The 21,493-nt window shown below is 50.4% G+C and overlaps 1 protein-coding gene across 1 annotated transcript in view; it reads right to left on the reverse strand.

The window, feature by feature from the left end:
- Positions 1-21,493, reverse strand: part of LOC147732888 (TGF-beta receptor type-2-like) — a 407,586-nt gene that overhangs the window by 174,408 nt on the left and 211,685 nt on the right. The window contains exon 2 of the mRNA XM_086957433.1: positions 34-184. Coding sequence (XP_086813559.1) covers positions 34-184 — 151 coding nt within the window. The remainder of the gene's footprint in view (positions 1-33; positions 185-21,493) is intronic.

Genomic DNA, 21,493 nt, shown 5'->3' on the forward strand with positions numbered 1-21,493 from the left:
AGTGTCTTTACACTAAAATAAATGTGGACTTACCATATGGTGACGCAGATCTCATCTGCACTTTCACAGTACGAATTAAAGGAGCAGTTGGTGTAGCACACCTTGCCCTCACACACAGGGTGTGAATAGTTGCACCATTTACACAGATTGGTCTTCAGATTTCTTCGCGCATAGGCGTGGAAAACTGCAAATAAAAACAGAAACAAATACATAAGGGACTTCAATCAAAACTGCACCTCTAAAGCTAATGATTAATCACTTTCTTCATAGAGCCATCTTGATATACTGTTTAATTTTTAGTTGTTGAACTTGGTCGTGGTCTGACTCTTTCTGTAGGCTAACATAGTAAAAGTCATGCTACTGGTAGGTTTATAAACCCAACATAAAGAGGTTTTCGTTGTTGCATGTTGATTTCTAAGAAGGTTTTTTTCTTTTTTTGCAACCTTTCTTTCTATTTTCAGGGAAAATACAGCATAATTACAGTAAAGGAAGACCACCACTCAGCAGGCACATGAGAGTAACCATCACGCGGGCGCTATTGCGGAGGCATTCGGTTCTTGGAAGTCGGATCCTCTGTATTCAAGGGCGAGGCTGATCCATACAAAGTCAATCACAATGGTCAGTGGTGTCTGTAAATAGTATCAAGACTAGCAACAGGGGGAGTGGGGAAGGACAGGGAGAGTGAGGGAAAGAAGGCAAGGTGTGGAATAAAGTAGGGCAAGAAAACATGCCTAAGAAAGTACAGACGGGAAAACATACACATCGATCATATAGTGAGGTTCGGCCGCATCATGAATCATTAGCGCAGTGTAGAACCACAAGGAACAACTGTGAGAGCAGAAAGCCTCATTGGCATGAACAATACACCTAGAACAACAAGTAAGAATTCTGTCATGGGCCATTACCCTACATTTTCTTTTGTGATGGATGTGGTTAAAGTGTCAGGGTTGGTGAGTTCAGACTACTACTGACCTATCAGATGATACTTCAAACTTGACTACACTGCACCATTTTAACTGAAGGGCTAATGTGTTTAGGTAAAGCTGCAAAAACGGTTGTGTGACAGCATTCAAACAAACTACCTTTGTTCTCTTCTAATTTTTCAATTATTTGCATCCATTGAGGATAGGCAGAAGTGGTCTGTTTAATTTCTTTTTTTTCATTTGCCATCATGGTACTTATAGTTTCACAGTATCCACTTACTCATTTTCGTTTATCAAATTCCTTATACATGTTTTGCTTTTGTTTCCGCTCAGAAGAGGATTACAGCAAATGTACATTTTAAAGTTAGTTTGACACACTTCTTCTGGGAATATACTTAAGATTGGAGAGCGCTGCTTCACTAGTTATTTTTACAAGTTATTGTCTGATCACAATCGTTCACCCTCATTGAGAGTGGATTCCCTTTTCACCTTCGTTCCTTAGAAATATGATTTCCAGCATGAAAGGTATTGAAGTACTAAGAATGCTAATATTGCAATAGCTTGGTGATTTCCTATTTTTTTTTTAAATATATTTTTATTGCAGGAATCAGTAAAACAATACAGTAGCGACCAGCATCGTATTATAAACAACTTATACAAGGTATAGCCCACCGACCCCCTTCCATAGCGTTGTTATACAGCCAATCAGCCCATATCCCTGGGGTTGGGCGGCAAATGCAGCTGGGGTCAGTAGGATGCTGGAGCTGGTCCGGATAACACACTGTCCGTCATCTGCTTTTCTAAACAAACCCAAAACCCCAAAAAGAACCCCCCCCCTCAAAATTCCCAGTAACTGTGAGATCCCCCCTCCCCCCCCCCCCCCCCACCATCTGCGTCAGGGAGCTCATCAACATAGGATCCACTGCTTGACCCACGGGGAAGGTAATAGTGCTGTCAATGCTAATGTTTAACGGGACTCGGGTCGAGTTGCTTCTTCACTTTCAGAGTCGCTGGGGGTACAATAATCTCTGAGGGCTTGCACCAGCGTTTCCCACTCTAACGCGGCCTCCTGCGCCTTCTCATTGCCCTGCCTCCAAGCCAACTGATATCTTAGCGCGCTCTCACCCGCCGCCCATTTCAAAAGCTCACTGTGCCATCTGCTGCCTGTAGGACCAGCTCTTGCCTTCCAGTTCCTGGTCACCTCTCGCTTAGCAAGTAGGAGCCCCAGGTCGATAAATTTACTGGTGATTTTATTCCGGGGGGTATGGGGGAACCAGTGCAAGAGCCCTACCGCCACATCGAATGATAAGTGCCTCCCCGTCACCTCTTCCAAAGTCGTCGCCACCTCCTGCCAGTAGGACGTCAGTCCTGGACAGGCCCATAGCATGTGTAGGAGGTCCGCCTCCTGAGCCGGGCACCTAGGGCATTCCGCCGAAGCCGTGGCAAAATAATGCCTGATCTTTACCGGGGTCAGGTACGCTCTATGGAGAACATAATAGTGGACCAGTTGGAAACGGGCGCTACGTGTACCCTTCCAGGCACGCCTCACCAGCTGGGACCAGGTCGTCTCCGGGATCTCCCTACCAATGTCCTCTTCCCAGCGGGACTTCAGTGTGGTGAGAGGAACCAACCCCTCGGTAATCAGCCTGCCGTAGAGGCAAGTGACCGCCTTCACCGTGCCCGCCGACATCATTACGTACTGGCACACCTGAGACAATTGAGGTTCCTCTAGCCCGTTTTGCCAGTGCGCCTGGATCGCTCGCACAATGGCCGAGTGCAGCAGAAAGTCGCCCCGGGGGATCCCGAAGCGGTCAATGAGATCCTGAAAGGACAGGAGCGCTCCGTCCTCATACAGGTCCCCGACGAGCTGTAACCCGGAATCCTCCCAGTCCGCCAGTCGTGACCAATCTCCTCCGTGGGGGAGGGCCGTCAGCATCCCCAACGGTATTTCAGGCGCATATGGCGTCCGTAGGCGGCCTCTGTTATGAGCCCGATTCCAACAGAGTTGGATAGTCCGCTCCTCCATCGACAGGTCCCGTAGGACCAAGCGCTGTCGCAGCGCGATAAAGGAGAGGACGTGCCTGGCCATACCCGTCCCTCTACCGTCTTCCGGGCCTCTGAATTCCCTGGCTATCTCCTGGGTGTAGGTCTGGAGCTGCGCCGCTAGGTAATACTTCTCGAAGTCCGGCACAGCGAGCCCCCCCTCGTCCTTCGGCCTCATCAGGGTATTGAGGGCCACCCGCCGCCGGCCCGTTCCCCAGAGGAACCCGACCACCATAGAACGCAAGCGACGAAACGTGGCCGGTGGGACCCAGATCGGCAAAGTCCGAAAGTAATACAATAGTCGGGGGAGCGCCACCATTTTGAGCAGGGCGATGCGTCCCGCCACGGAGAGCGGCAGCGTGGCCCAAAAGTCCATGCTACCTCGGAGTGCTCGTATGCAACGGGCAATGTTTCCATCTAGGAGGTCGGGTTGGTCGTGGTACACAAATACCCCAAGGTATTTAAAGCAGTCGGGCTCCCATCTGATCTCCTTACTTAGCGCAGGAGTGGGGGTACCCCTACGCATCGGGAAGAGGCAGGTCTTAGACCAATTCACTTGGAGGCCTGAGACCGCTCCGAACTCCGTTAGCGCTAATTCCGCTCCCCGCAACGCGTAGACCGGATCCTCCAGGAAGAGCAACAGGTCGTCCGCATAGAGCGAGACGTAATGCGGGCCCGCCGCTGTCCATAAGCCCGTATAGTGGGCTCCCGAGCGAAGATGCATCGCCAGTGGCTCCACCGCTAGTGCAAAAAGAAGCGGGGATAAGGAGCACCCCTGCCGCGTGCCACGCTCCACCGGATATCGCGATGAAATCAAAGGGCCCGATCTAACCCTGGCCGAAGCGGAAGCGTAGAGGACTGCTGTCCATTTGATAAATCCCTCCCCGAGGCCGAATTTCCGTAATACCGTGCATAGGTAGTCCCACTCCAGGCTATCAAAAGCCTTCTCCAGGTCCACCGACAAGACTACCGGGGACGGGGCATCCACGAATGGTTCCCCAAGCAAGCGGAACAACCTTCGGATGTTCATAGTCGTATTCCGCCGTGGGATGAAACCGGCTTGGTCCTCATGCACTAGGGAACTCATATGTCCCAGCAGCCTCGAGGCCAAGATGCTGCTCAATATTTTGTAGTCCACCGTCAGCATTGAAAGGGGACGGTAGGACCCCGGGTCAGACGAGTCTCGGCCTGGTTTGAGGAGAGGAACCACCAACGCCTCACACATCGAGCCAGGGAGACGACCCAACCTCTTCGCCTCCCTGTAGACCACCAGTAATCGAGGGGCCAAGAGGTCAGCGTAAGCTGCATAGAACTCCACCGGAAGGCCATCTAGGCCCGGGGTCTTGTTCCTCGCCATCCGTTTGATGGCCCCGCGGATCTCCCCCAAGTCGATATCAGAACCCAGGGTTTCCGCCACTTCCTGTCCTACTGTGCGGAGTTCCAGTGGGCTAAGATAGTTATCAAGCCGGTCTGGATCACGTGCGGAGCGACTGCGGTATAAACTTTCGTAGTAATGCCGGAAGCAACTGAGAATCTCCGGTTGGGTGCACACCTCGGTCCCATCCGCCCTACGCATATTTGTCGTCGTTTGGGACTGGCGCGTAGGGTTGGCCAACCACGCCAGCAACGCGCTCGACCTGTCGCCCTCCGCAATAGACCGGACCGTATAGGCCTTATAATCGAAACAGCGGAGCCGTTCGACCTCCACCGCTACCTTCTCCCTCGCCTCTACCGTTTGTGTTTGCAATTCCGGGTGTCCGGGGCGGCTAATTTCGAGCTCGCGGAGTGCTCGGTCCGCTGTGTCTAATTCAGCCAGGATAACACGCCGCATGCCCACCTTCTTAGAGATACAGTAGCCCCTCACCACCACCTTGAAAGCGTCCCATTCGAACGCCCTAGTACTCGCGGAGCCGCCGTTGGACGCAAAATAATCCGTGATTCTCTCCCCTAGGTCCGCCTTGAAGACACTGTCCTCGAGGATCTCGGGGCGCATCTTCCAGGTGGGTACTGCCGGCGTCCCAGGGAACCAGCGAATGTCCAGCAGGAGGGGGTTATGGTCCGAGATGGTCCGCGATAAGTACTCCGATCGGACCGCTGCCGAAACTAATTCGGACGAACCAAGAAAGCCATCTAGTCTGACATGCAGCTCATGAAGGCTCGAAAAGTATGAATAATCTCTAGCCGCGGGGTGATGCGCCCTCCAAATGTCCGTCAAACCCCAGCGGGTCTGCCAATCTTGACGACCCTTAGCCGTCCGCCGGACCGGGGAATCGGGGAGCGGGGGATGCGAGCGTTCTATGTCTACATCCACTACGGAGTTAAAGTCTCCCCCCAGCAGGAGGGGCCCGGCGAAAAAGTGGGCCAGCGAGCCCGATAACCTGGAAAGGAAGGCAGTCTGGTCCACATTAGGAGCATACACACAGCAAACGTTCAGGTCCCTCCCTCCTAGAGTGCCTGAGATGGCCACGAAACGCCCCTCTGGGTCCAACACTGTCCTCGTGACCTGGAAGGGGACTCCTGCCCTAATCCATATTAGCGCCCCCCTGGCATAAGCAGAGTACGCCGTGGAAAAGACCTGCCCTCGCCACCTACGCTGAAGCGCCGCCCCTTCCGCCTTGTTCAGATGCGTTTCCTGCAGCAGCGCCATTTGCACTCCCCTACGCACTAAATAAGCATGGACCTTGTGACGCCTGGACATAGTGTGAAGCCCCCTCACGTTCCAAGTAACACATTTCAAGTTAGCAACATCAGCCATTGTCCCAGAGTGTTCTTGCACAGTCTCCCCGTTCGGGTCCCCACAAAGAAAAAGCATCAATCCTCCCAGCGCTGACGGCGGCCATTTTCCCCAACCAGAACCAAACCACCCAAAAACCAACAAAGCCCCCCCCCCAACCACCCCAGAACAGGACCCAAACTGCACCATCTAGATCCCATCCAAACCTCTACGGAGATCAACCCCAAAATCCCCACTAGTCCTACGGTCGCCACCGTAGGAAGGCCTTATGGGCCAGGTGCGGGCTGGGCGGAGGCAGTGGGCCCTCGTCGCCCAGGCTACCAGGACTATAGTAAGCCCCCTCCGGTGTCAAAAACCTTCCGGGGCAATAGCAGAAGCCCCCCAACCCTCTCTCCTTCGTTGTCAGCAATAAAGGACGGCAACCGCCTCCCCCCTGCCGGGCCCCCACCCAAAACAAGGCAGCATACCCCGTTACCCTTGTCCGTCCAAAAGGTCCTCCACCGATTTCGGTGTGATCACCGGTGTATGGGTACTGTCTGCCACTGAATCTTCCGAGTCCGATGGTGCCCCCTGAGCACCCGGGTTTTCTTCCTCCTCCTCGATGACTTCGCCTCTTGCTCCCGACAGTTCCGACAGAACTTCCAACACTCCCCTCCGCTCCGATGATGTCTCCGCAGTCGAGGGCCCTCCCGTGCGGCCGCGGCGGTTCCTGACCCTCTTAGATCGCCTCCTTTGTTCCGGCTCCTCCGCCTGATGGGCCGAGGCGCTATAACCATCTTTCCCTGTCCGGTACAGTTCGAGCCAGTCACAGACCTCCTCTGGGGTGTCGAAGAACTGGGTTTTGTCGTCGACAATGACGCGGAGCCTTGCGGGAAATAGGAGTGAATATTGGATGCCCTCACTCCTGAGTTCTCGCTTAACCGCCAGGAAGGAGAACCGCTTGCGCTGCGTCTCGTAGGTGTAGTCAGGGAAGATGTTCACCTGACTGTTTGCAACCTGGAACGGGCCATTGTGCCTGGCGGCATTTAGGATCAGGTCTCTGTCCCGGAAATGTAGCAACCGCGCCACCACCGGCCTTGGGGCTCGTCCCTGCTGTGGGGGCCGTGCTGGGACTCTGTGGGCCCGTTCTAGAGTGTAAAAGGAGGACAGGCCCTCCGGGACCACCGTGTCACGGAGCCAGGTCTCCAAGTATCGCACCATATCGCCATCCTCAATTTTTTCCGGCAGGCCCACCACCCGAATGTTATTCCTCCTGTTGCGGCCTTCCGCATCCTCCGCCCTCCGTTCGAGGGTCTCAATTCGGGACATGGCATCCTTTATCGTCGCAGCCAGGGTTCTCTGCGCCGGTTCTAAAGTTTTCACCGTGCCCTCCACCTCCTTGACCCGGTCTGAGAGTTTACCATGGTCTGCCCTAAGGAGGCCCAGGCCCGTCGCCACCTGGGCAATGTCCTGTTGGAGGGCCGACCGAGTTGCCTCTATCGCTTCCAGTACACGGTCGAATTGTTGCTGCAGTGGTGCGCCACCAGGTCTTTTAGGGTCTCCATGCTCTTCCTTGTCCTGGGCTTCAGAGTCCGAGGTGGTCTGGCTGGATCCCTTGGCTCCTTTAGGTTTCCCCATGCTGCCAGGGGCTCTCCGTGAGGGTCCCGGAGTAGGCGTCTCCGTGTACAGGTGTCCAGCACGACCTTCCCGGGAGTTCGTTCTCAAGTCGGGTATGGGCGATCTCCTTCTCCAGAGCCTGTGGAGACTCCGCCGCTTCGGCTCACGCCACCGCCACGGCGTCCGAGGGCACCGATGAGGGGGCGGAGACAACCGTCGCCGAGTCGGGCAGGCCCGTTCACCCACTATAGCTCCGGGGCGAGGGCCACCAACTCCCTCGGTTGATCCGTGGCGCCAGAGTGTCGCGCCACCCATGTAGTTGGGCTGGCCAGGAAATCGTAGCTAGTTGCGGAGTCGCGGTGCAGACCACCGCCTGGAACAGAGGGCACCCGCACCCGGTGCCCTCTAGTGCGTGGGCACCCGCCCGGTCGTCTAATCGAGTATGAACCCGTTGCAGAAGGTCCGAGCCTGCCAATGTCCAATGTCTAAAACAACCGAGGATGGTGAAGCCGGGTGCCAGTCGACACCCGCGAGACCTCTTCAGCTCCGTAGTTTCGATCAAGGGGACAAAGGGGTCCGGGCGCCATGTTGGGTCGCACTCCGCAACTCCGCAAACTTCGGCATTTCTTCGTAGCCACCCCCGTCCAAACTCCACCAAGGCCCCCGGCAGGGTGTCGTCGCCTCGCTCAACCGAATGCGGGGTCTGGGGCGCCCCTCAGCCTCCGATGTTCAGGATAATTTCGGGCTTAGTCCCGGAGCCGAGCTCTCAGGCGACCATCGCCATCGGCGCCCAAGCCACGCCCCCTCTTGGTGATTTCCTAGATAGATAACATGTAACATTTTTTAAGCAGAGCCCCCATGAGTAAAATAATTTTGATCCTGAAATATGAAATACTTAGACATAAAATGGTAAATATTGTGAGCAAGCTAAAATATTACATTGGGCCCTGGGCACTTTTACTTGAAGATGTATATTAAAAATGCCTGACATACGGCATTGCTTAATACTTCCTCACATTTTTCTCAAAATTTTGAATGAAAGCCAAAGATCAGGGCCGAGATTGGAGGACATCTTATAGAAAATTCCAAAAAGGATTGCGTGTTATATTTTTGTATCGCAATAATCCTTAAAGGTAACATAAAACAAACTGTAAGCTGAAACGTTTAAAAAGCTTTAAGAGTAATTGAAGTGTGGGGCTGAAGGGTATGAGTGGTATGAGGGTGGAGGTACAAAGTGGATGTCCTATCAGTGCAAAACAGGGGTTCAAGAAAAGTCTGCGTTTAGAGCAGGAACACATTCAGAGCCACCATAGGTTCCCCTGAACTGCTGCATCTATGGGAGCTTTGATCACGAGGGCGAAGCAGACAGGAGGCTATGCCAAGGGACCACATGATGGCAGGATGAAAGGAGGATTGATGGTAGAGGAACATATATATGTTATCTCTGTGTGGTGTGAACTGGAGACTACGCACCCATTTACGATGACACTGACTGTAGTAATGGAAGCCAATGGAATGAAAGATTGATATAGCGGCGACTCGTAGACTGGCATGAGATGACCAGAGAACAGCCTTGGCATCCAACCCATATGTTGTCCTCACTAACATGTAACAGTAGGAGACAACTGAGAGGCTGGGGGACTATTGGACTGGAAGATAAGGGTGCAGCGGGGTCACTGAGCTTCTGTGGCACCTTCCATGACAGCAGGGTGCTCGTGTGCTCGTGTGCTCTGCAGCATGTGGCATAGTAATATCCCACTCTCTGCTCTGGGATTGTTTGAAAAGACACAATAAAATCAGCACACCAGAAAGGGGACATGAACAAAGGATGAGGGCTCCAAATAAGGCTTGCATATTGGATGCCAGTTTCAGACAAGCAGGGACTGGAAATGCACATGGTGGAAGCATGAATCAAAGATGTATGCAGCTTTGTATTCCGGATGGTCATTGACTCGCATAAGAGGAGAGGTAGCAGAAAGCCAATGAAAATGTCTTCCATGGAAGGATTAAGCTGGGAGATGTGAAAAACATGGTGAACCATCCAAGAAGGCAGAAAGGGAGGAGATTGCGGATGCAAAGACATCTGGTTGACTTTCCTAAGGATCAAAAGGCGCCAAGTGTGACGGATCTAAATTAAAATAATAATCATGTGTGAGAAGACGTGGGAAATACAGCACCCAGTCTAGTGCAAAAACAACAGTTGATGGACAGAATGGAGAACAATATCATACATTCACCCCAGTACAGAGATCTGGGCCTAAAACCATTGTTTATTTGCTCACCATGCCATTCCAGTTTGAACCCAGCCTTATGCAAATCAGTCTTGACCCTGTGCCCCATGGGAACAGGCCAGCCTGAATTGCCAAGTCAGGTCCTCCCTGGACTGGAAACAAGCATCCTAGGACCGGTTTCAGGCTTCATCAGCCAGTATAGCTTGATTCCAGTGGCATGGAGAGCACGGGACTCACATCTGAGCATACCCGTCCCACTCGGGGTGACAAAAGCAAAAACAACAGTTGATGGACAGAATGCAGAACAATGTCATACAGTCTTGTTGTCAGCTACCTTAGCTCGTTTCAGTTTTGAAATAACGATTATCTAACTGTCCAAGAAAGTCAGCAGCAACATGCACAATTTAGTAAGTAGAAGCAAAAGAGTAAGGGAACATGGAAGGATGGAATCCTTACATACAAAAGAAATGTAAGATTGGTGGGGCGATGGACAACTGTTCATGCAGGTAAAAGACCCAGTTGCTCTGTGTAGCACTGCCTAGGGCTGGACAGGGAATCCAAATCAGTCCTGGCAAAAATGTTCAGTTTAGTTCATATATCTCTCTCTCTCTCTCTCTCTCTCTCTCTCTCTCTCTCTCTCTCTCTCTCTCTCTCTCTCTCTCTCTCTCTCTCTCTCTCTCTCTCTCTCTCTCTCTCTCTCCCCCCCTTCCCCTCCTGCATCTCTCTCTATTTTCTATTTTCCTCTTTCCCTGTGCCTCACTCCGATGTGCATGTAATAAACAAAAAACACTGGACAGAGAGACAAAGGTGGCCGCTGCCACATAGTTTGCCAGCTGTTTCTACAATAGACGTTAGTTATGAACTATAGGTTGTATCAGTCTATATGAATATCAAATAGTTTTTTTAAGCCTATGGGGATGGTTATGAATAGTCCCTGCCAGATGCGGTGATCACCGCATCTGTTAAAATTCAACACTGAGGTGTACGCAATTGATCGCGTGCCACAACTAAAAATCTGACTTTTGGTAGAATAGCATGAGGATTTGGGTGCTTACTAAATTCTGTTCTTTCCCTCTTTTTAATTCTAGCATGCCCCCTACCAAAACCTAATAAAGGGTGCAAACTTTACTGCAGGCACATGGTCATTATCAGGCGCAATAATTTATAATTGCAATCTATGCGCAAACTGATGTTTGCGAACTGAATCACGATATGATAGGCTATCGGTAATCAGGCTTCAAATGTCTCCATTGGAAACAGTCATTTCTTCTGGCTAACACTTCTCGCGCTTTAACAGAATACCATGGTTCACAGGCTGGCCAGGCACATAACCAGGTGATCCAGATGACTGTCGCTCTTCTAGCTGTAATAAATAATCCAGCAGCCACAACTCTGTCAGAAGCATTTGGTTGGAGAGTAAACTGCCCAGAAGGACATGGATGTTTCAACAGGGGTGCACAGTTAAAGGCTCTATCTGTTGCCTTTAAGGCGTTATTAGCATGTAGCCTTAATGGCTCCAAATACCACATGTTTCATCTATATGTATTTTCCTAAGGTCTGAGCCACGTAGCGAGTAGCCTGCAAAGTTTGCAATAGATCGCCTTTAAGAATTGGTGAAACCAAGAAAACGCCGAGCCTCTTTTTTACATGCTCATCATGGTAAATCCAACACTGCAGTTATTTTACATGGTTAAATGGGAAAATAATTTCTGGACTTCTGTTACATGCTTTCATTGAAATTTGAGATTCTTAGAGTATTATCAAGTTGTCATGTCCACACTCCCCAGTATAAATAGCTGTAAGGAATGTGCAAGTTGTATTGCTGCAATCGGAAGTACTGAAAATGTCAGAGTAGTTGAATCAGTCTATCAAATTTTGCATCATTGGTATAATTTCCACAGTATTTCTAGCCATTCTAGGTATTTTCGCAGTCAAGAATTGGTTGTTATCTGAAGTGGGAGAGAGACGGCCTAGAATTGGTCGACGAAGAATGGGTGGAAGCAGTCGCCTCCCCAAGTGATTTCTGCCAGACTGCGGCTCGTCCAACTTAAAATACAGCATTGAGTTTACATTACTGGGCCCTGTGTTGTCCGTATGGGGAAAATGGAAAATGGAGATTGTAGAAGAATTGGTTGTTATCAATGTACGTTACTATAACCTCTGAATCCAGCACAGTGAGGAGCAAAACGATCTGTTAGTTCTCTATTGTCTTGGAAACATTCAATAGAAAGAGGCTGGAACTACGATTAGAGGAGGAATTGAGGTGCGGAAGCAACATGTGACTTCTTACAAAGGATGGGCTCTGCCATTTCCATAAGACTCAATGGACTTCATAGGATCCCAGCAGGCACCATGGCCTCTCTTCCAGTGGCAGCCGGCATGATGCGCGTGGCGGGGGCGGGCGGGGTATTGTGCCATGCAAAAGAAATACATAAAAAATGCACTTACCTTGCTTGCAGCAGGATCCCACGTCTCTGCTCTCCTCGTGGGACTCGAGGAACAGAAAGCCAGGAAGAACAGCCAGGCTCCCTAGACCAATTAGCATTGTGCTTGGTAAGCACCCAGGCTCCCCTGGCCAATCACAGTGCTGCAATGCAGCGTTGTGATTGGTTTTGAGCGTCCCTGGTACAACACTTAACCAGGGAATGGGGGCCTGGGCATGTTCTTCACGCAGGCTACAATGCAGCCTGCATGGAGAATGGGGAAAGTGCACATGACTGGTTTGGGCGGCCCGAGAGGGCATACCAAACAGTCATTCGCACTTAGGAGTGGGCAAAACACTCCTCCCCTTCCCTGCTCCAAGAGAGAGCAGCCCGCCCACCTGTCTGCAAAGGAAACATAAAATGATAATAACTCAGTTATTATCATTTTATATTTCCTTTACTTTGCACTGCTCCAAAGCAGTGGGGCAACGCTCCTCCGCCATAGCGGAAGAGCCACCACTGCTCTCTTCACTATACAAGCTCAGCCTGTTAGTGCGGGGACACATACCATATATTGCGCCAATTTGCACAAGCTCACCGTGGTTTAGAGACATATTAAAGGAACATTTGAATGTTGAACCTTTAAAATAGTATAACATACACTTCCTAGCCAGGTCAGTGATGCTGGTTGAAAATAAATCAATTGATGAGGACACTTGGTTGAAGTTGAAATCTGCGACTTCAATTGAAAGGACGCTTTGAATATTGGTTCAAAAAAGCAATCAAGGCTGTAAATGCGTTGTCACGTTTTGGAAAGTCGAGAGCTCAGAGCAACTTAGTTATCCGGGTCAGTCGCGGCAGCCTATTCGGCAAGAACAGCTGATATCTACCGGTAGATATCAGCTTTATCAGAATTAAAATATACTATTTTAAAGGGTCAACATTCAAATGCACTAAATCTGTCCTGATGATGGTCTTATGAAATAATATCGCAAAGACCGAAACGTCGACAACTGTGTCTAATTCTGCACGTGATTCACCTACCACAATTGATTTTCATCTACTCTTTGATTTGAAATCATTGTGTTATTATCTGTTAGCAGTTTAGACTTTCTTTTCTGATATATTGGTGGAACATATAATACACTCCCTGTATATCTCAAATGCATTCTTCTGTACCCTATTTTATCAATGATTAATTTTTTGTTTTCAAGTAAATAACAAACTTTTCTGACTCTAAATACCTGGTTATTGTATTCTTTCTCATTATGTTAGTGTGGTAACATTATTTTCTTGCATTATAAATTTATTTGCCTCAGCCACTAATCCATAACAGTGTGAGTTCTCAATCAACTTAAGTCCCGCATTAGCTGAGATCTGATAACATAAACAAAATCCCTTGCTGGCCCATTTCTTCAATCACGACTTTACAACAAGGGGAACCAGGTTCAAATCCCATCTACAGCTCAACATCTTGTGATTCTGGGCAAATCTCCTAATCTCCCTGTGCCTAAAAGGGAAAAAACATGTGTGACATACTCCTGCGTAGTTGGAAAGTGTTCCAATGCCCTTGAGGCAGGCTTGTGCTATAAAAACGCTCTGAAATGTTGTTTAAGTTTTACATGTGGAAACACATATGGTTCACAGGTTGCTCTTCAGAATCTTGTGCACCCTAGGAAATGATTTCAAAATGAATATCAAAATAATATATGTTTGAATAAAAAGTGTAACGCAACCTTGAGCAGAGTGGCACTACTGTCACACAGTAATATTTATGTGTACATATATTTGGAGAAGAGGAATGACAGTAACTATGTATAATGGGCGCATAGTATAATTGAGTGAACAGAGCTTGTAAATGTCACTAGAACCCTGTTGCATGTCAACTGTTATATATTTTTATGTTGCATGCAACTTTAAAAAGTAAGAAGTGTGTATTAAAGCAGTCCTTGACCATTATCAGTCAGTCAAATAGGCTTTATTAGAGTGATTCTCATAAAAGCACATTACATACATAGATTTAAAACATCATTAAATAGGTGCCTCATTCAAATGACAATCAATTACAAGACATAAAAAACATGATTAAAAGAGTTACAAAGTGTTAAAATTTACGCAATTACTCAGATGATACAAAACAACAATCCCTATATAGGTAGTCTCTCGACTATAGCTCTCTGCCTAATAGACCATGCCCATCCCAGATATTTAGCTGTTGCTATAGCTAAGGGCAAAAAGGTGCTAGTGCAGATAATTCTCAGAGCTATTGAACTACTAGAGGTGCCTAAGTTTTTACACATCGGTGTTAGCCAGATTCGCCTTGGATCGACATAGGCCCTACAAGAAAATAAGAAGTGCCCAATGGTTTCCTTTAGAGTTCCACAAATGAGACAGTTGGTGTTAGGAGAACCCCTCCACCTGCCTGTTAGGGACCTGAGAGGGAGAGCACCATTATCAATGTTCAGTGCCCACTCCACAGAGCCACAGGCACCCATTAGCCTCAACAAATTCCTTATGCTAGATTTGAGGTGTCTTTTCCCCTTGAGCAAATTCTCCTACTTTCCCAGCAACAAATTATAATTGGGACTTCCCAGGACCAACACTTTAGGATTTTTGTGGCATCTGATGTGGTTTTTGGGTGGCCCAGACATGTGCGTGCTACCTCATCCCTCAACTCTGGACCTGGCTGAATATTTAAAACAACTGGACTAATTCAGCTATAAAATAAAGTTAGCCTCTCTCTTAGTCTAATCGGATGCACTAAACAGAACCAAAACTACACCTCCCAGAATGCACCGATCAGGTAAATGAAAGCCTAGGAATGAAAACTGACAGCTTCAAATCCTCTTTTAGCTCTACTTAAGTCAGCTCATGCAATGGTTGTAAGGCTATCAGAGTCTGTGGTTCAACAGAGAGACTCAATAAGATTTTCTCAAAGCCCATTCTAGCGCCCAGAAGTGGATTTTAACTGAGTGTCTCAGTGAACAACTTCAGGAAAGTGCATGCCACAGGGAGCACAGTGCGCATCACCCTGCTTCAAGACCGAATCACAGTCCCAGATAAGCTTTTCCAGTAACAGCGGATTACTTGGACTAGCTGAAAGCAGCCTGCAGAACTTACCTTTTGTTCAAAGACTATATATATTTATGTATGCAATACCATTACACCATAAATAATTAAAAAAATATATATCTTTATTTGCTTTTATAGGATAGACAATTTACAAACGACATTGAAATAAAAGGGACAAAAAAGGGGGGGTGGATGGGGAGAAAGGGGTAGGAAATCAGTTGTTGCATATATACTTTTTTTTTTTAAAACCTTTATTAGTTGCGTTCAGCACAAAGAAACATGACAGTGACAGCATCTGTAATCCAGAAAAGCAATAATCATGGTACATTCTATAAAGAGGCAGCAGCTTCACTCGGTACAATTCAACATATGCACAGCATTATGTGTATATCAAATGAGACGTCAAAAATAAAACAGGATCCCCCCCCCCCCCCTCCTCAATCAAGGGCGTAAGCAGGATAACACTCTCCGCCCCTCCACTTTCAGGCATATGGACAGGCCAGCAGGGGCGGCATCGCCACAACCCACCAACCCTTAATCAGCTGTGATCTGTACAGTCAGTCGGATATATCAGTATGTGTAGCAGTGTTCCATACATATGGCAAGCGTATGCACCCATGCCAAGCAGTGCAGCCACCAGCCGATGCAGGGATATGCAGGTCGTACCATACAGTGGAGCCGTACACAACGCTCCCCTTCTCAAGTGTCACCTGTGTCGGCGAGTGTGCGTGGCCATCAGTGTGTGCGTCTACCATCACTATCCCATGATATGGATAAGTAAGAGAGGTCCCCCGCTTAAACAGCGCCATAAGGCCGCTGGCTATCCCCAATCCCCTTGACATCAGTGTTACCCACATGTCACGACTATCCGTCATAGTGTAGATGGTGTAAAGCACCTCCCAGCGTGTGTGAAGTAGTATGGTGAATGCAATACATAGCAATTACGCGCTCACTGGCCTGGGACCGGTTCGTCATCTCCAGAGGAATCGCTGTGTGTCGCTTGAGACAGCCAGTACACCTGCAAGGGGGACCAAAAATCGCTAGGCGTGCACCGGGCGGGCATCATTTCCGCATAAACGCCATGCTGGTCCTGGCAGTATGTGAGGTCGTCGAGCCATTCCTTAAATTTCGGTGCTCTCCCTCTCCCCCACCTGCAAGCTATTCGCTGCCAACAAATTTGCGGTCCGGCCTGGGCACATGTTTGGTATAACCCAACAGCATCACTATTGGCTCCATAGGGAGCGGGCCAGCAATCATTATCTGGAGCGCGGCATGTACCTGTTCCCAATACGTTTGTATGGCTCCACATTCCCAGGCCAGATGAAGGAAATCCGCGCCAGTCGCCCGGCATCTCGCACATCTATCATCTTCCGAGAGATGAAACCGGAGTTTCCTGACTGGGGTATAATAGTAGCGTTGCACAAACTTATAGTGAATAATCTTCAGCCGACAGCTGGAGGAAACCCTAGCCGTGACCGAGCAGCAATAGCTCCATTGCTCATCTGTGAGTGCAGAGGGCAGTTCAGAGTCCCAGTTAGTCCGGGCCTTCTGCGGTAACATCGGGCGTTGCCCACGTACAGCGGCATACATTTTAGACACTAGGTGCTTGCCATCTGACACGAGCATGACATGCAATGGTAGTACCGTCCCAGGTTCTTCCGGGAAGTTGGGGAGTATGTCACGCATACCCTGCCGGAGTCTGATGTAGTAAAACACCTCCATGGGTGTCGGGGGAGTAGTCTGGAATAACTGTTCTTTAGTACGAAACGTTCCTTCCTGAAACAGGTCTCCCCATGTATTAAGGTGTATGCGTTTACACATGGACCGAAATCCGTTTTCCGTTAAGAGAGAAAGTTTCGGGTGATATGCAAGGGGCAGTGCCGGGGAATAAAGCATTGGGGCGTCCAGCAATTTAGTTACTCTCCGCCAGGCATCTATAGTACCAGTAACCGTAGTAGCAGGCGTCTCAACATCCTCAATCAGTCCCATCAACATGCCCTTAAGCGGAAGCGGATGAACGATCCAGTCCTCAGCAGCGACTTGTGGCATGAAGGGAGTGGAGTTGACCCAGTGATAGGAGTGTTGAGCCTGAGCACTGAGATAGTAAATTTCCATGTCGGGCACATCAAACCCTCCCCTATCGTATGGCTGCGTTAAGACCCTCCAGCTGAGGCGCGGTTGCTTACCACCCCAGAAAAGGCGCAGTAGCTCAGAACGGAGCCGTTTAAAAAAATAGGCCCCCGGGTAGTAGGGAATGTTTTGGAATAAATATAAAAAACGCGGCAATACGACCATCTTGATCAGGGAAGCTCTTCCTGCCATCGAGATCGGTAGAGCCCGCCAGCGGGTCACGTTATCAGTCAACTGCGAGATAGCCACCCCGTAATTTAACCTGATAGTGTCGTCCTTATCAAGCGACACCTCTATGCCCAGGTATCTTAAGTCAGAGCTGCACCATTCCAGGGGGTAATCCAGCGGGAACCGGGTTACCGATGCCGTGAGGGGGAAGAATTGTGACTTCTTCCAGTTTATATGTACCCCGGAAATGCCTCCAAACGCCACGAATTCCCTCAGCAGTGAATTGAGATGATCTTGCGGGTGACGCACGTACAAAGTAACGTCATCCGCATAGAGGGAAATACTTATCTGCCGCTGAAGACAGTTAAAGGCACTGGCCTTGTGCAACTGTCGGATTCTGCAAGCCAATGGCTCTATCGCCAAGGCGAAAAGTAGTGGTGAGAGGGGACAACCCTGTCTAGTCCCTCTCGTGATCGGCATCTGCGCCGAGAGTACCCCATTGACGATGACCCTGGCGACCGGTGAGGTGTAAAGCAGTTGCACCCAGGCTATGAAGATCCGGGGGAACCCCATTCTGCTCAGTATAGCTATTAGGTAACCCCACTCCACCGAACCGAACGCCTTGGTGGCGTCCAGAAACACGGCAGCGATCGGCAAGTCAGGTGAAATGGTGGGTATCAGGGAGAACAGCGTACGCAAGTTATGGGATGTAGCTCTCCCCGGGACAAAGCCAGACTGATCCGGCAACACCAGGGTATTCATGAGTAGGGACAGTCTAGTCGCCAGCACTTTCGCAAGGATCTTCGCGTCGCAGTTGAGCAGCGACAGAGGGCGATAGGCATCTGTGTCCTTCGGATCCTTCCCCGGCTTCAGAAGCGACGTGATCGCTACCTCCCTCATGGAGCCTGGCAGTATCCCCACCTCTAGTGAATCTTCGAAGACCTCCTTCAGGACCGGCGCCATGATGTCGATGTAGCATTTGTAAAATTCGGCTGGTAGGCCGTCCAGCCCCGCCGCTTTGCCATTGCTAAGGGACATGATCGCCTCTCTGATCTCGTCCAGTTCGAACGGACAACCCAAGAACGCCCTGTCGCTATCACTGAGCCAGCAGAGTGCGATATCGTCCAGGAAATTACCGAACTCCACCTCACCCACCTGCTGCGTGGAGTATAACCGCTGGTAGTGCCGTAGGAAGGTGTTTTGAATCCCTTGGGAATCTTGGTAAGTCCTACCCTCCCCATCAGAGATTTCCAGTATATGGGTGGCGAAGCGCTGGTGCCTCGTGAGAGCAGCCAGCACCTTTCCCGGTCGGTCCCCCTCACAGTAGCGCCTGGCGGTCCAGTACTTGCCCCGGAATTTCGCTTCCCTGGCCGCTTCCTCCTCAAAGGTCGATAGAAGAGTTCTGAATTTCCCCGCTAGGTCAGGGCAGGGGTTGCTGACCATCTCTGCTTCCAGCGTCTTAAGCTCTGCCTCAATCTTAGTCAATGTGCGCACAATGTCCCTCAGTATTCCGCAACTTTTAGAGATCGTGATCCCCCTCACTGTCACCTTAAAGGCTTCCCAGATCGTTTCTACCTTGTCGACCGATCCCTTGTTTCTCGGGAAGAAGGCTTCAATTTCCTCACCCAATTCTTGTCTAAAGACAGGGTCTAGCAAGGCTGAGGGAAAGAGCCGCCACGGCGGTCGCACCCTAGCGTAACCCGGCACACCCAAGACTGTCAGGACAGGACAATGGTCCGAGTAGGTACGAGGCAGATGCTTCACCCGAACAACTCCACCAGCGAGGCCCCGCGAGACAAAGCAGTAATCGATCCTTGCCCATGAGCGTGCATGTGCCGTAAAATGTGTGCCTTCCCTAACCGTCGGGTGTGTGTGCCTCCAGCTATCCACCAGTCCAGCCTCTGTTAGTATGCCCTGAAGTGTATCCCTGGCATTCGTGTTGTATTGTGCACTGCCGTCCGATCTATCCACTATGGGACATAACGATAGGTTGAAGTCCCCTCCCCAGAGAATATGAATGGCTTCAATTTCCAGCACATGGCCCCACAGCGACAAAAAGAAACCAGGGGTGTCGACATTAGGCGCATAACTATTCACAAGTATTATTACATCAGTGCCCAATCTCCCCCAGAGGATGACGTATCTCCCCTCCCTATCCGCCCGCACTCCCAGCTTTTGAAACGGTAGTTGTTTGTTGACTAAAATAACAGTCCCCCTGGAGTACGTGGAATAGGAAGAAAACTCTCTCACACTCGCCCATTTGCTCGCAAACTTAGGAATACCATGCGGGTTAAGGTGGGTTTCCTGGAGCATCGCTATCTGCACATGATGCGGATCTAAATAAGCAAGCACGTTTCTGCATTTGCGGGGATTATTAAGGCCACGGACATTCCAGGACATTATTGAGACAGTATTCGACGTATCATCACCTGCGCTTGTCACAGTATCCCTGAGAGAAGCATTTGGTCAATGCTGCAGCCTCCAATCTAGATGCACCTGATGCAAATCTTTCCGCTGTCCATTACATTCTCTGCATACAAACAGCCATACTTTCATACTCCCGATCTCCAGTACCTGCACACGTGTCATTAAAGTCTTCCGCAACATCAGTTCCGCTTTCAACAACTCGCACCCCAACTACCAAGTTCCACCCCTCCCTCCACGCACAACAATCCCCCCCCTGAGCTCCATCTCCCCCCCCCACCCACTGAAGCAACCCAATCTTGCCAGTATCACATCCCCACCCTCCATCCCGAACCCAACGCCCAAGAACAATAGAAAAACTTTTCGGGGAATCCCCTCCTAAGGACACTAGAGGAATGCACCCCATCACCCCATCACTCCCCTCTCGACCCACGTGCGCCATACGGGGAAGCCAGAGAAGGTGGGGTGGTGCCTGGCATGTTTTTTTTTTCACTGCAGGCTAGAACCCAAGTGTCAAGTCAGCTCCTTCCAACACCTCTCCCCATACCGGAAAAATCACCAAAAGGGGTTCATGAGGTCAAGCCCAGGGACAACCGCTGACCACCGCCATCTCCGCTCCACTGCCGGATAGCCCGGACCCAGACCACCACCAGCAGAATGACAAAATGTACAAAAGCAGTTGTCGCTCACCACTAGTCAAAATTACAGCAAACCCACCATCCATGTTTTGAGAGGCAGGGCCGGGCCATCCCAATGGCATCCGGCACCACAGCTCTAGGTTCAGCCGCTGTACCATCCGCGGAACCAGTGGTCGAATGTTCACAAGGACCCCGTTAGGACTCCTCGTGCTCAGCAGGATTCACATCTGGCTCATCCTCCCCCTCATTTTGTCTGCCCCTCCTGGCAGTACGCTGCTTCCGAACATAGTCCTCAGCCTGCTGTGGGTTCACGAAGAAGTGTTGTTTGCCCTGGTGGGTCACCCTGAGCCGCGCCGGATAAAGAAGCGCGTAGTCCACTTGCATGTCCCTCAGCTTCTTCTTCACGTCCAAGAATTTCCTTCGCTGGTCCTGCACCATGGGCGTAAAATCCGGATATAGGGAGAACTGCACACCGTCACAGGTTAGGTTCCGCTTCGTGCGGGCAGCACGAAGTGCCGTATCGCGGTCCCGGTAGTTAAGCAACCGGGCGATGATGGGTCGCGGCTGCGCCCCCGGCTTGGGGACCGGGCCCAAGGAGCGATGCGCCCGCTCCACAATAAATTGGCTGGAAAAGGCCTCCTTACCCACCGCCGTGATGAGGATTCGCTCCACATAGTCCTCCATGCGCCCAGTGTTGGTGGACTCCGGAACCCCCGTGACGCGAATGTTGTTGCGTCTGCTCCTCGCCTCCAACTCCTCGTTCTTCGCCGCTATAACTCTCAGGATATTGTCCATTCTAGCTAGGCGCGTATCGTGGGCAGCGGCCGTGTCCTCTGAGGTAGAGATGCACCTCTCCGCCTCTCCCAGGCGCTCCTCATGGACCTCCAGTTTCTGCGCAACCCCGTCCATCCTGGACGATAAGCGGTCAACCTTGTCGACTATCGTGGCGAAGCCCTGTCGCATCTCCTCCATCATCAGTCTCAGCTCTGGGGCCAAGGGGGGAGAGGGGGGGGGGGCTCAGTGCCCGACGATCCCGAGGCTCCACTGGTCCCCGCCGTGCTGCATAACGGTTTTTTGGCAGCCGCAGGTTCGAAAGAGAGCTTGGGTTGTT

This window comes from Lissotriton vulgaris, chromosome 2_1, assembly GCF_964263255.1.
Source record: "Lissotriton vulgaris chromosome 2_1, aLisVul1.2, whole genome shotgun sequence".
Classification (NCBI taxonomy): domain Eukaryota; kingdom Metazoa; phylum Chordata; class Amphibia; order Caudata; family Salamandridae; genus Lissotriton; species Lissotriton vulgaris.